We start from the raw sequence: 13,702 nt of genomic DNA, 5'->3' as shown, positions 1-13,702 counted from the left end.
GGAAATTCTGTTTCTTTGTTACTAATGTTGTGGCCCCACCCCATAACAAAGAAACAGAATTTCCGGAGGATGAGGCCCAGAAATCAGGATTTTAAAAAGATTCCCAGGTGATTCTAATGTGCAGCCAAGGTTGAGAACCACTGGTTAAAGGGGGAATGTTTCGATGAATCATTGAGATAATGCTCAGAACCTGGCTCCCATAAGAGGTCAGTAAGAGGTAGGTCTGATCTCATTGTCAAATTATCCGTTATCCTACAGAGGACACAGCTCCACACCAAGACCTCACCTCCTCCCAAGTCACCCCCAAACCTGGTGCACAGGGTTCTAGCAGCTCAGCTCCTTTCCTTCGACCCGTGTACTCCACATGGCAGCGTCTGACTACCCCACACCAGCCCCCCTCAGCCTCCCAGGCCTTCGCCAATGCAGAGGCAGGGAGTGGCTAGTTTGCATGCCGTGATTTTAGTTTTCACGCATGATTTTCCTGAAAGCTCCCTCCCTGGAAATTCCATTGGCAGAAACTGTCTGAATCATCGACTTTAAAGGCCATTAAAAGTCTGTGCTTTTGTTGGCTACTCAAGAGCGATGAAGGGGGAGGAATGGGTAGCCCCGATGCTGGCCAGCTGTGCTTCCTGCCTGTAGGTGATGGAGAAGTTGCCCAGGTAATGACCAATCATCTCAGGCTTGATTTCCACCTGGTTGAAGGACTTGTGGTTGTACACGCCCACCTCGCTGCCCACCATCTCCCGCAGGATGATCATGTCCTGCAGGTGCACGTGCGTTTCACCTCCGCAGGCTTCTCCATGGGCCGGGCCTCCTTCTGGCCTTCACGCAGGGCTTCAGCAGCGAGTGCTCCTTGCTGCTTGCTCCTTGCTCCTTGCTCCTTGCTCTTTGTTCTGCAGGCCCAGACTCAGCCACCACAGTGCTGGGCACTGCACAGCTACATCAGCTGCTCGCAGGACCGGTCAAGCAGCTGACGGAGACCCACGCCACGGTACGTGAACTTGTGGAAGGTCCGCTTCTTCTTCTGCTCCACATCCCCCATCTTGTTGGTTCTTTGGAAAGGACCACCCACTCTTTTAAAAAAACTATCTTTACTGTTGAAAGTATTGCAGGTGTCCTCCCCCCACCCTACTGACCTCCTCCACCCAGCTCCCTTCCCCTCCCCAGGCCTTCCCCGCACTATTGTCTGTCCATGGGCGATGCATACATGAATATAAGTTCATTGGTTAATCTCTTCCTGCCCCCCTTCCCTCTGAAATACTTTAGTCTGTTCCATGCTTCAATGTCTCTGGATCTTTTTTGTTTACCAGTTTATTTTGTTCATTAGATTCCACATATAAGTGAGATCATGTGGTACTTGTCTTTCTCTGACTGTCTTATTTCACTTAACATAATACTCTCCAGGTCCCTCATTGCTGTCTCAAAGGGTAAGACAGCCTTCTTCTTCTTTTTTTTTTTACAGCTGCATAGTATTCCATTGTGTAGATGTACCACAGTTTTTTTTTATCCATTCATGTACTGATGGGCACTTGGGCTGTTTCCAGATCTTAGCTATTATAAATTGTGCTGCTATGGACGTAGGAGTGCATATATTCTTTCTGATATTTTTTGTTTTCTTAGGATATATTCCTAGAAGTGGGATCACTTGGCAGTTCCATTTTTAGTTGAGAAAACTCCACACTGTTTTCCATAGTGGTTATACTGGTCTGCATTCCCACCAGCAGTACACTAGGGTTCCTTTTTCCCTACATCCTCCCCAGCACTGTTGTTTGTTGATTTATTGATGATAGCCATTCTGGCAGGTGTTAGGTGGTACCTTATTGTCGTTTTAATTTGCCTCTCTTTGATGATGATTAGTGATGTTGAACATTTTCCCATATGTCTCTTGGCCTTTTGTATGTTCCTTCAGGTTTTCTGCCCATTTTTTAATTGGAGTGTTTGTCTTCCTTTTGTTGAGTTGTATGAGTACTTTATATATTTTGGAAATTAACCCTTAACCCTGATAAAGCTAGAATGTGCACGATTCTGTCTCCCTGATGACAATTAGGTAAAGAAGACAGAGTAGGTCAGTGGTCGGCAAACTCATTAGTCAACAGAGCCAAATATCAACAGTACAACGATTGAAATTTCTTTTGAGAGCCAAATTTTTTAAACTTAAACTATATAGGTAGGTACATTGTTATTAACTTAATTAGGGTACTCCTAAGGCTTAGGAAGAGCCACACTCAAGGGGCCAAAGTGCTGCATGTGGCTCGCGAGCCGCAGTTTGCCAACCACGGCTAGGCGATATATTGGTAAAAATTCTGCTCTGTGAGATGTCTGATATTTTGCTGCCTATGGTTTCTCCTAGAATTTTTATGGTTTCACAACTTACAGTTAAGTCCTTTAGCCATTTGAGTTTGTTTTTGTGTATGGTGTAAGTTGGTGATCTAGTTTCATTTTTTCGCATGTACCTGTCCAATGATCCCAACACTATTTATTAAAGAGACTGTCTTGACTCCATTGTATGCTCTTGCCTCCTTTGTCAAATATTGAGCATAATGGCTTGGGTGGATTTCTGGGTTCTCTGTTTTATTCCATTGATCTGTGTGCCTGTTCTTGTGCCAGTACCAGGCTGTTTTGAGTAGTGTGGCTTTGTAGTTTAGCTTGATATCCGGTATTGTGATCCCTCCAACTTTGTTCTTCTTTATCAAGATTGCTGCAGTTACTTGGGGTCTTTTTTGGTTCCATATAAATTTTTGGAGTATTTGTTCTAGATCTGTGAAAGTAAAGGCCTTTATTAAATGCCAAAGTATTAGCTGTGTTTGCTTCTCTTTTTTCTTCAAAGAGAAGGCCCATCAGTTGTGTCATCTTCTCAAAGGCTTCTGGGATTCAAAAGATGTCAACCTGCTCCACTTATGTTTTTTGCCTTTGGTGACACTTTGTGGTCACTGCTAGAGGCAGAGAGCAGAGCTCAGAAGACCAGGCCATGGGGCAAGGTTGGGTTCTGACGGAGTGGGGTCTACAGAATAGGGGGTGCTCTGGGCCAGCACCACTGGGAAGTCAGTGGCTCTATGAAGGGGTGAGTGCTTAGGCCAGAAGTGAGCAGAAATCAGGAGGAAAACTGGAATCAGAGGAGAGGCCAGCAGCGCCCCCAAATGCCCTGTTGTCATTGATTAAACAGCGCAGTCTGTGAAGTGCAGATGAATTAGACTGTGAGCACTCACTTTATGAAGGGGTTCTTTATCCTGTATAAAGACCCACCAGGAGTTTCCTTTAAGCTGGTAATTTCAGTGCCTTAAAATATTTTCCCTAATAGGTGACTTGATCTTTTGTCTAGATGACCAAATACTCTTCCTCACATCCACCTAGTGTCCTATTGTTTCTTTCCTGAGACTTGGTGTCTCTACTTGACCTTGTTTCGTAGAGACAACCACAGCACTACCTCTGTGGGCTCTTAGGGGTATATTCAGTCATGATGTCATCTGCTCAGAATTTTCCTGGTATGTGCTGGTCATCTGCCAATGGTTTTCCCAATTCATTTCCTCCTTTCTTGGCCTGCTGGGCTCCTGGAGGGATCCCCAAAGGCCGGACTAGCCCAGCTTCTGTGAATGGATTTTATCACTGTGTTCATTCAATACCTTCATGTATGCAGTTAGCCTTGGCTTAGAAATTGTGGCTCTCCGTTAGGGGACAAGCACTGATACAGATGTGGATCCTCAGTACGGAGATCAGCTTGTGGGTATGTTGTATTTCCAAGCACTGTTTGTAGTCTTGGCATCCAGAGGAGTACAGTTGGGGTGAGCAAGAGACACGTTCAAAAATATGTCCTTTGGTTGAGAAAGATAGACAAACATGGTAGGGAAATGACCACCTCAGTGAAGATCAGCTGGGAGAGATAGGGCGAGTTGATTGTGAGATAGGGCACGTGCTGGCACCTGAGAGTACAGAGACCACAGGCCAGGGTGAATTGCTTGGAATTCAGGGCTGCACTCACTAACCAAATACTGTGCGGGAGTAAGCAGACTGGCCATGTGTCACATCAGTGGACTTGCTTACTATTGAAGCCATTCCTCCATCTTCCACAATGCATTTGACCTAAGAGACTCATAGACAACGCACACTCTCAAACGCTTCCATGTAACCCCTACAGGGAAGACGTAGCATGCATCCACTCCATGTGTACAATTATACGGGGTCGTTCTAAAGAATGGTACCCTGGGGAATCTAGCTCGGAAACCCGGGAAGCGGTCTCAGTTGTTAGATTCATCTTGTTTCTGTGGTTAGAGGCCGCCCAGCTTTTACCCACCGTCAGGAGTGGAGCACTGCTGCAGCCACGACTTCCCGAAGATTTGGTCCACTCTCTCCCCGTGGCGCACCACCAGCACGCTTCTCCTCACGATGGCGGCCTGCGATGGAGGAAGGGGAGAAAAGTTGGGGTAAGCAACAGACATGCTAAAAAATATGTCCATCCGTTGAATAGCATAGCCAAACATTGTTAAAATGTGCAATTTAACATCTGCATTAAAAGACTTCTTCAAAAACAGAAGTCGTCCAACAGCTGGCCTGGGTATGGGTGCCTTCCTTCCTTGGTCCGTAGCTACGTCCCATTTTACCACCGTCATCACAGTGAAAGAGGACTAGGAATTGCAGGTTCCAATGTCTTTAATTTCTTGCACCTTTTTATCTCCTGAGCATTATCACATTATAAAGGAAATGAAAAGAAACAAAATGCCCAAATCATAGCACATTAACTTCTCTACTCTTTGGCTCTTCCAAGTCCTTATCCCTTGTCTTAGTCCATTCCAGCTGCTCTAACAGAACACCACACACGGGTGGCTTATAAGCAACAGACATTTATTTCTCCCAGTTCCAGAGGTGGGAAGTGCCAGCGGTCAGGGTGCCAGCGTGGTTGGGTGAGGGCCCCCTGCTTAGTTGCAGACTTCTCTCTGTGTCCTCATGTGGTGGAAGGGGCAAGGGAGCTATTGGGTCTCCTTTATTAGGGCACTAATCCCACTCACGAGGGCTCCACCCTCAGGACAGAAGTACCTCCCAAAGGCCCCACCTGTTAATACCATCACCCCGGGGCCTAGGGACAAGGCAAATCAAGTGCCATGATCATCTCTTACTGGAGTGCGCAGCTGTTGGTTCTGGATGCCAACACCCACCTCCTAGGGCGGAGCTCCAGGTGGAAAGCTGTCTTACAAATTTGCATATGGTGGCTCAGGGGTTGCCTATACTGATACCAGGATGCCTCTCCCCTCCAAGAATGAATATGAAAATATCCTTTCCCATTCCCTCGTCCCTACTTGAGCTGCAAGTAGTTTGCAAGGCACACAGGTACTTCTGGTTGCTGTCTGCTTACTGACCATCTCAGAGTACTCTCAGTGCGTTGGGATGAGGGTTTGAATTCTGGGCATTTTCTTCCCTAGAAAATCCTGGAGCACTTTGACTTTGAAAAGCAGAGCTTGGCAATAAGAATATTTAGATACGGTGAAAGGTCCATGGGGAATGGAATGACCGAGCTCTGGGATCCACAGAACAACACGGTTGTGCTGACTCTTTAGTCATGAGGTGCTGTATGTGTGTCCTGTGGATGCTGCAACCAAGTGCTACCAACTGGGTGGCTTTAAACAAAATAAATGTATTCCCTCACAGTTCTGGGTAATAGAACTTTAAAATCAGGGTGTCTGTGAGGCCGTGCTCCCTCAGAGGTTATAGGGAAGGGTTCTTCCTGCCTCCTCCAGGTCCTGGTGGCACCAGCAAGCCCTGGCTTGTGGCCACATTGCTCCAATCTCTGCCTTGTGCTCACGTGGCCTCTTCCCTGTGTGTCTGTGTCTTTTCCTCTTGTGCAAATCAAATTCGCTCTGTTTTCCTCTCCTAAGGGCAGTTGTGATTAGATTTAGGGCCCCCGGGATAATCCAGAATACTATCCCCGTCAAGACCCCTCACTCAGTCCCATATGCAAAGGCCCTTTTTCCTTATAAAGTAACATTCACAGTCCCAGGGATTAGGAACTCCTATCATTGAGGACATTGTTCAGCCACTACATGTCCATTTTGCCAAACTTGATGCCACAGTTTTCTTTTCTTGCTATTTGGAGGGGGCACACGCAGACCAGGTGAGAGCATTCAGAACTCAGGAGGTGCGTGTTAGGTTTTCATGCATTTAAAGCACCAGTGAGTTCAGACACAGGCCAAGCAGTAGTTAGCATAAGTCTTTCATTCCAGCTTCTCCCTGCCCATCAATCTGGAAAGGGGGTCCAGTCTCGGGGAGTCCCCTGGTTTATGTCTGCTCTCACACTCTCCACCTGGTGAGTCCAGGTTCCACTGCGCCTTCCAGAGCCTGGGCAGTTTGGGGGTGGCAGCCCCGTTTTTGTCTCTGTGGCTGGCAGGTCTCTAGCTGCCGTCAGCGGCTCCTCTGCCCTGCTCCATTCTCTCTAACTGGAGACCTGGCTAACGGCGATGCCGGACTGCCTCCCCAGCGTCCAGCGTTTTGTGCTCAGCTTTTGTCTGAACTGAGCCCACCCCAGCCTGGAGGCAGCCTCCGGGGGACTGACGGGTTCTTGGGGATGGCGTTTTGGATTGAGGGTGATTCAGTCGGGAGTCTTGATCAGGGCCCTTATTAGGTCATTCCATGGTTTATCCAGTGAGATTTATGGGCCGGGCCTGAGCCAGGCTCTGGGACACAGGATGAGCCAGATGCCGTGGCCCTGCCCTCTGGGCAGGAACAATCTATCAGCCCCAGGGCCTGGCCTGCAGCGGACAAGGGACATCCCGTCTCATGTAATTCTTGAAACAGCCCAATGTGGGGGGCATTTAGGTGTCTGCACTCCCACAGGCTTCCCAGCCTCTGCAGGCCTCAGTCTTCAGATCTGTAAATTGGGGACGGAGTGGGACTAATGCCACCTGTGCTGGTTGGGGTGGTAGTGGCTGGAATGAAAGCCTAAAGTAATGGGTGTGGCACAGAGTGGGGACCTGGAGGGACTGCTCACTCAGGCCACAGAGGCATTTGTACTGGAGAGGAACCGGCCAGGGGCCAGCTGCAGGTGCTGCCCGGCCCCTGGGTTCCTCATAAGGGAAGGTTGGGGCTCCGTCCAGAGGGATGCTGTCAGGTCCTTGGGGGCCCTGCCCGCGGCCTTCACCCCGATGCTCCCCATGCAGGTGGTGGGCTCAGATGCCCTTGCCGTGCCCCTGACCCAGGTCCTGAGGCTGCCATCGCCTCCTGTCACTGAGCTGGAGCCTCCTTATCTCCCCCAGCCTGACTTGCAAGCTCAGAAGCTCCATCTTTCAGGGGCCCAGAGGGAGGGGACTTCATCAGGGTCACGCAGCTTGTAATGAGAGAATCAGGTGAGAGCTCTGGATTCCAGGCAGGGCTGTGTCCCTGTCCCTTCCCTGCCCTGTGTCCTAGTGTCTTGATGAGTTACAGCCATGTGCTCCCTGTTCTTGCAGACTCTGCAGGCCTCTCTGGAGCGCAGGCCGGTTCACAGCTGTTTGGGGGCAGGGGGTTCACCCTGTGCCGAGGTGACAGAGCAGCGTAATGCCTCAGCTCCGAAGGGGAGGGCCTCCTGCCACCCCACCCTGTCTGTGCTTTACTCCGGGAAGCAGGGGGTATGTGTCTATAGAACAAAAGCCGCACCATGAGGCTGTGTCTACTCAGAGTTAATACAAAGGGCCCCACTTTACAGAAAGGGCTCCCTCACCTGTAGGGCCTGCAGGCTGCCGGTACTCCTTGGCCGTGGCGGGGGAAGGAGCTCCCCATTCCGCCTGCTGCTGGCTTCACCGTCCTTTCTGGGGTTCGGGTCCAGGGCCAGACTGAAGGTGTATGTCCTGTGGGAGAGGAAACGAGGTGCTGCGTCAGGATGACGTGGGAAGCACTGGTCTTGCACGTACACGTCCAGACAGAAGGTCACGGTGGGGATGAGCGAAACGATAAGGTCAAAGAGCTCAGTGCTCAGCACGGAAAAGATTCCGAGTCAATGGTGGCCGTTTGTCACCATCTCGCCACCTGGTCACCAAATCCATGAGTTGAAGTCCTGAATCTTTGGGGCCTCAGAATATGACAATATTTGGAGATAGGGCGTCTTTAAAGAGGTAATTAAGGTAAAATGAGGTCACTAGGGTGGGCCTTATAAGAAGAGACTAGGACATATTTGGAGATAGGGCGTCTTTAAAGAGGTAATTAAGGTAAAATGAGGTCACTAGGGTGGGCCTTATAAGAAGAGGAGACTAGGACATAGACACACACAGAGGGACAACCATGTGAGGACACAGGGAGAAGACAGCCATCTGCTTGCCAAGGAGAGAGGCCTCAGGAGAAACCAGCCCCACAGACACCTTGATCTTGGACTTCCAGCCTCAAGATTGTGAAAGAATAGTTTCTACTATTTATCCGCTCAGCCTGAGGTACCTTGTTACAGCAGCCTGAGCAGACTAAACTGTACAACAATCTCTTAGAGTCACCCTCTGTAGTAGCCAGTGGTGTAAACGTCGGCGTGGTTGGGATGCAGGAATGAATGAACAGTGAACACACTGGGTTTGATTCTAGTCAAGGGCACAAACCTTAGTTGCAGGCTTGGTTGCAATCCAGGCACCTGCTGTGCAGGCAACCAATCGATGTGTCTCTCTCACATTGATGTGTCTTTCTCTCTGTCTCTCTCCCTCCATCCACTCTCTCTCTAAAAACAAAAAAAATCAATGGAAAAATATCCTTGGGTGAGGATTAACAAAAATAAATACATAAATAAAATGTTTTAAAAAAAGGGAGACAGATCTAAATGTCTCTTTAAGACCTCTTCCATCCCTTATGTGCTTTCAAAGCTCTCCCCAGAGAGTCCAGAAATCAGAAATACACTAATTTAAACTGCTTTCCATTTTTAAATAATTTTCTTTTTCTGTTTAATTCTTAGCTTTGCCAGGAATTGATTTCAGTGTATGACGTGAAGTCATGTAAAATACCATTTATTTTACACCATTTCTTTCCCTACTTCTTTTCTTTAAATATGTTTTTAAAATTGATTTTTAGAGAGAGAGGAATGGAAAGAGATAGAAAAAACATCAATGAGAGAGAAACTTCATAGATCAGCTGCCTCCTGCACACCCTCTACTGGGGATTGAGCCCACAACCCGGGCATGTGCCCTGACCTGGAATTGAACTGGTGACCTGTTGGTTCCTGGGTCGATGTCAAACCACTAAACAACACTGGCCAGGCTATTTCCCTGTTTCTGATGTAGCTATTAGATGTGAACTTCTCAATACCCAGTGTGTATTGCTCTGTTAGCTGTTCTGTCTCACCGATCTGTGTTTTCTTTTTCCCTCCAGCCAAAACCATATTATAGATTTGTCATACATTTTTAACATCTGGTAGGGTAACTACTCTGATTGTTTTTATTTTTCCAAGTTTTCTCGGCGTATCTCTCCTGTTTATTCTTCCAGATAAACTTTTCAGCTATTCACGGAAGTTCCAGAAAACGACACCACTGGGATTTTTCCTGGGATTTTTTAAAGCCTGGAAATGACTCCAGGAGGCAGGACTATGTTCACATGATTCATTCTTTTAAATCACGAATGTGGTGTGTTTCTACTTATCGGCCCATTTGTTGAGTTTGCATTTCTCTTATAGAGGCTTCAGGGCCCAAGTTCTCATTAAACCACTAGCTCCCGAGCCCCCATCCTAAGACCCTGAGGAGGAACAGAGCCGGGAGCATCTCAGGGGCACCTGTCCTGCATCATCTCAACCATCCAGCGGCTCAGGTTGCCTGCTTCCACCACCATGGGCCATATGCCTTGGGCCATTCGTCATCCTCACGGTGTTTTGCTTTAGTCAATGCATTTCTTACAATGTCTGCAACTTGTACCTTCTCTTTCCATGACGTTGCCTGTCCTGTCTTGAGCTGTAAACTCCTATGGGTGGTAACCAGGTCGAATAGACTCAGCGTGTTCATATGAAATGTGAGCTTTAGCTGAGCATAGGCCCAGAACACTGATAGTATAGTAGAACCATTGACATTTCCCACTTCAAATGCACACGCTCTCAGTAGCGAAGGCACTATTCATAGAGTCTCATACTGACACAGGAAATGTTGGCTGGTTTCCTCTTCCTGCAGGCGAGGGGGGCACACCCACACCCTGCTTGTGGCTCACTGTGTAGACAGCAGTCTTGTTATCTATAAATAACATCCGTGCAATTTACAGTTAGAGACAAAATTGACTTGTTTTTGCTAGTATTTCAAGTGCAACGCAATCAAAATGACCATGGGATTGGCAACGAGAGGAGAAAGGACCTCACATTTGAATATTTCTGTTTTTTTCTTTAACTTAAAAGAAATACCTACAGGTTAACTTATACCATAGATGTGTTTAAATTCTCCCTGGCTTTTAAAAGGGGTTGTGTGGATAAGGTCCCTGTATTAGTTGCTAAATCCACCATAACAAGGTACCGCAGACTGGGTGGCTAAGCAACAGAAATTTATTCTTTCACAGTCTGGAGGCTGAACGTCCCAGATCAAGGTGTTGGCAGGATTGGTTCCTCCTGAGGCCTCTCTCCTTGGCTAGTAGATGGCCGACTTCTCCCTGTGCCCTCACGTGGTCATCCTCTGGGTGTCTGTGTCCTGATCTCCTCTGCTTATAGGACACCAATCAGATTGCATTGGCGCCCACTCTAACAGCCTCATTTTAACCAAATCTCTTCCTGAAAGACCTCACCTCCAAGCACAGTCACGTCTTGGGGTGCCGGGAGTCAGGGTTTTCACCATATGAGTTTTAGGCGGACACAGTTCAGCCCAGAACAATACCATCATACCATCGGAGCTGCTTGCTACCAGCTCACACTGTGGTTTTTCGAAGTTACAGGCTCAGTGTTGGACACCTCCTCTCGGCTAGAACGTGACTAAATGTTCTCTAAGCCCTATCCCCTGGACCTCTCTGCTCTTGGTTCTACGATATGCTACGTGCACTGTTCTGTGTGGAGGGTTGAAAACTGCTGCGATTCAAGACTACAGTCCTCCATCACCCCTGATTCTTTTCTTCACAGTAACAGATAAACATTGTCCTGTGAATTGTTGTCAAGGAAATCCAGGCTACTGGAACCATCGGTGTCTAGGCTGAGGTTGTTGTACTGGTGAGGGGTGCCTGATGTTTTAGTTGCCAAGCAATGAGCATCGTAGCTGCAGACTCACACCTGGAAGTGTGTCCCTGAAGGACTCCTCCCGCATCTGCTCCCAGGTGCTGTAAGGCCGGCAGTTCTTGCTGACTGGGTTGCACAAGCCGACCAGTGCAGGGGCCAAGGGTGAGCCCTGCAGTTGATGCTGTAGGGGTATCTATATCTGCCCGCAGCTAAGCTGGCCTCTGGACAGTGCCATCTGACCACAAGCCCACTACTCAAAGCTTTTTTTTTTTAAAGCACGGTTTTAAAAGGCTGGGCCAGGACCCCGAGTCTGACAGCACACTGGCTATCTGCCATTTTGGCCAAGAATCATGTCACAGTTTGTCTCACTGCTCCCCCAGGGAGGAAGGGCTGCTTCTAAAACACAGCCAAGCAGACGCCCCACAGCCTAGTCTAGCACTTACTTTTCTCTCCTTTTGTTGCAGTTTTCATTAATATTTACTAATTCCTAAGGGAAATTTGTCTCTGAGGAGAACAGTCCCAGAAATGTCAGGCTTAAAGGCTGGAATGATTATTTTGGTGCCTGACATTAATTGTGAAGTAAAAAATGTTATAGCCACAAGCTTATCTGCTACAGGGTCTTCTAGAAACATCCAGGTTGCCAATTGCCTGGCGACAGTGAAACTCTCTGGTCTTGAGCAGGGAGGAGACCCGCTGAAGGACAAGGGCCTCGGGGAGCACCACAACCCCCGGAACTCAGTTTCCTGGAACCGGCATCCCCTCTCCTGCTGGAATAGTGTATTGGATCAGATGAGGATGGAGTTGGTACTAAGAGGAAGCAAGCGCTTCCTTAACTGTGTGACATCATCTAGCCTCTCTACCCCCTGGGTGCGAGGGTGCTCAGCCCTCCAGAGGGAGGGAGGGAGGTATTTGATGATCCCTGCAGTCCCTGGTGGCACCATCATCCTGTGATTTTGTGGTGGCCCATGGGATCCATGACCCTGTCTACACCTGCAAAATTGTGTTTCTCCCGAGCAACTGGTCTACCCGCCTGTGGGATGGCTGTGGTCATTGGTAGAAGCCACAGCCCTGCTCCCATTGGGTGTGGGACAGCTTGGAGCCGGGACCTCACAGCATGCACCTGGGGCACAAACCTCAGCCCTGGATCGTCTGACTTCTCTCCCTCTGACCAATTTCCTTATAATCTTTACTTTTAAAATGGATTAAATTCTACTTTGAATAAGTAATACATTTATAGCGTTCAAATTGTAAAAATTAAGGAATGGTTCTAGAAAGTCTTCCTCCCATTCCTGTTCCATCCTCCCAGCTTCAACCCCCACCCCTCACTGGTACCTCTGTTAGAAGTTTCTAGAGATTCTCCTTTCCAGGGAACTTTGAGACAGAGACTTGCCCTAAAATACATATCATGCATGTATATGCATAGCCAAGTATGTTTAACTTCATCCTTTCTCCACAAATGGTACTATACACACTGTTCTGCAACTTACCTAAGATTTTTTTTCAACTTACCTAGGATTACATAAAATACTTCCTCATGACCATTTCAAAAAATTGCAACTATTGTATTGTGTGGATGTACCCCAGTTTAGCTCACTGGCTTATTTTTAAATTTAGTTATCTCTTCCATAGGCAGTTTAGGTCTTGGTTGAAAGCATACACACACCTTTTCCCAGTTGTCCACTCAAATGCCATCTGGGTGCTGCTGTGAAGAGATTTTGCAGATGTGATTAAAGTCCTTAATCAGTTGACTTTAAGTTAATCAAAAGGGGGAGTGTCCTGGCTGGGCTTGACTCATTCAGTTGGAAGGTCTTTAAAAAAGGCTTAGGGCTTCCCTGAGCTCAGAGATTCCAAGTAGCAGCTGTGTCTGCAACTGCTCATCCACCTGCCCATGCATGATATGTATTTATATGCAAGTTTACTGGATTGTCACACCTAGACCACCAGCTTTTGCTCGCCCATGGTTTCCAGGCAGCTGTGGGCTCCTTCCCGTCCCTCTTGCCTGCTCTTGCTTGGCCAGTCCCAACAATTGCACAAGGAAATTCCCTGTAATAAATCCATATATGTACATGTACATACATGTGTGCAATGTATGTATATGTTATAATACAAATAATACAAGTAATATAACAAAATATAAATTATATTATCAATAATTAAATATTACCTATAGACTAGTGTGTGTATATATATATATATATCTACACATACACAGGGTGGGGCAAAAGTAGGTTTACCATATAGAAAATAATACAATAATCAATAAATAATAATCCAAGAATAAACTCTTGTTTTGCATACTCACAACTGTAAACCTACTTCAGCTCCACCTTATATAATATAAAAATTACTGTTAAACAGTAATAGAAATATGGATGTTAAAGGTGTTGCTGGTGAAGACTCAGAAGGAGTGAGACACACATTATAGGAAACTGAAGGAAGGGGTGTCCTTATTATATAGTGGGAAAAAGTTTAGTGAAATTGTCTGTGGAAAGCAGAACTTGTAAGTGAGTAAGTTGGTTATGTGGCTAAGGACACATCCACGCAGTGTGTTAAAGGTGTGAGGAGAGAGAGAAATTGAGGGAAGAATCTATCATCTTT

The 13,702-nt window shown here is 47.2% G+C and overlaps 1 protein-coding gene and 1 pseudogene across 1 annotated transcript in view; both read right to left on the bottom strand.

Moving 5' to 3' along the window:
* Window positions 1–13,702, bottom strand: part of UBASH3A (ubiquitin associated and SH3 domain containing A) — a 40,918-nt gene that overhangs the window by 13,597 nt on the left and 13,619 nt on the right. Inside the window, exons 7-8 of the mRNA XM_014532935.1 lie at window positions 7,682–7,808; window positions 4,289–4,388 (exon numbers count right to left, since the gene is read on the bottom strand). Coding sequence (XP_014388421.1) covers window positions 4,289–4,388; window positions 7,682–7,808 — 227 coding nt within the window. The remainder of the gene's footprint in view (window positions 1–4,288; window positions 4,389–7,681; window positions 7,809–13,702) is intronic.
* Window positions 570–1,064, bottom strand: LOC102248517 (annotated as a pseudogene).

This window comes from Myotis brandtii, unplaced genomic scaffold (genome assembly GCF_000412655.1).
Source record: "Myotis brandtii unplaced genomic scaffold, ASM41265v1 scaffold923, whole genome shotgun sequence".
In the NCBI taxonomy this organism is placed as follows: domain Eukaryota; kingdom Metazoa; phylum Chordata; class Mammalia; order Chiroptera; family Vespertilionidae; genus Myotis; species Myotis brandtii.
The sequence above is the reverse complement of the archived record's forward strand: the minus strand, read 5'-3'. Positions and strand labels throughout refer to the sequence as shown.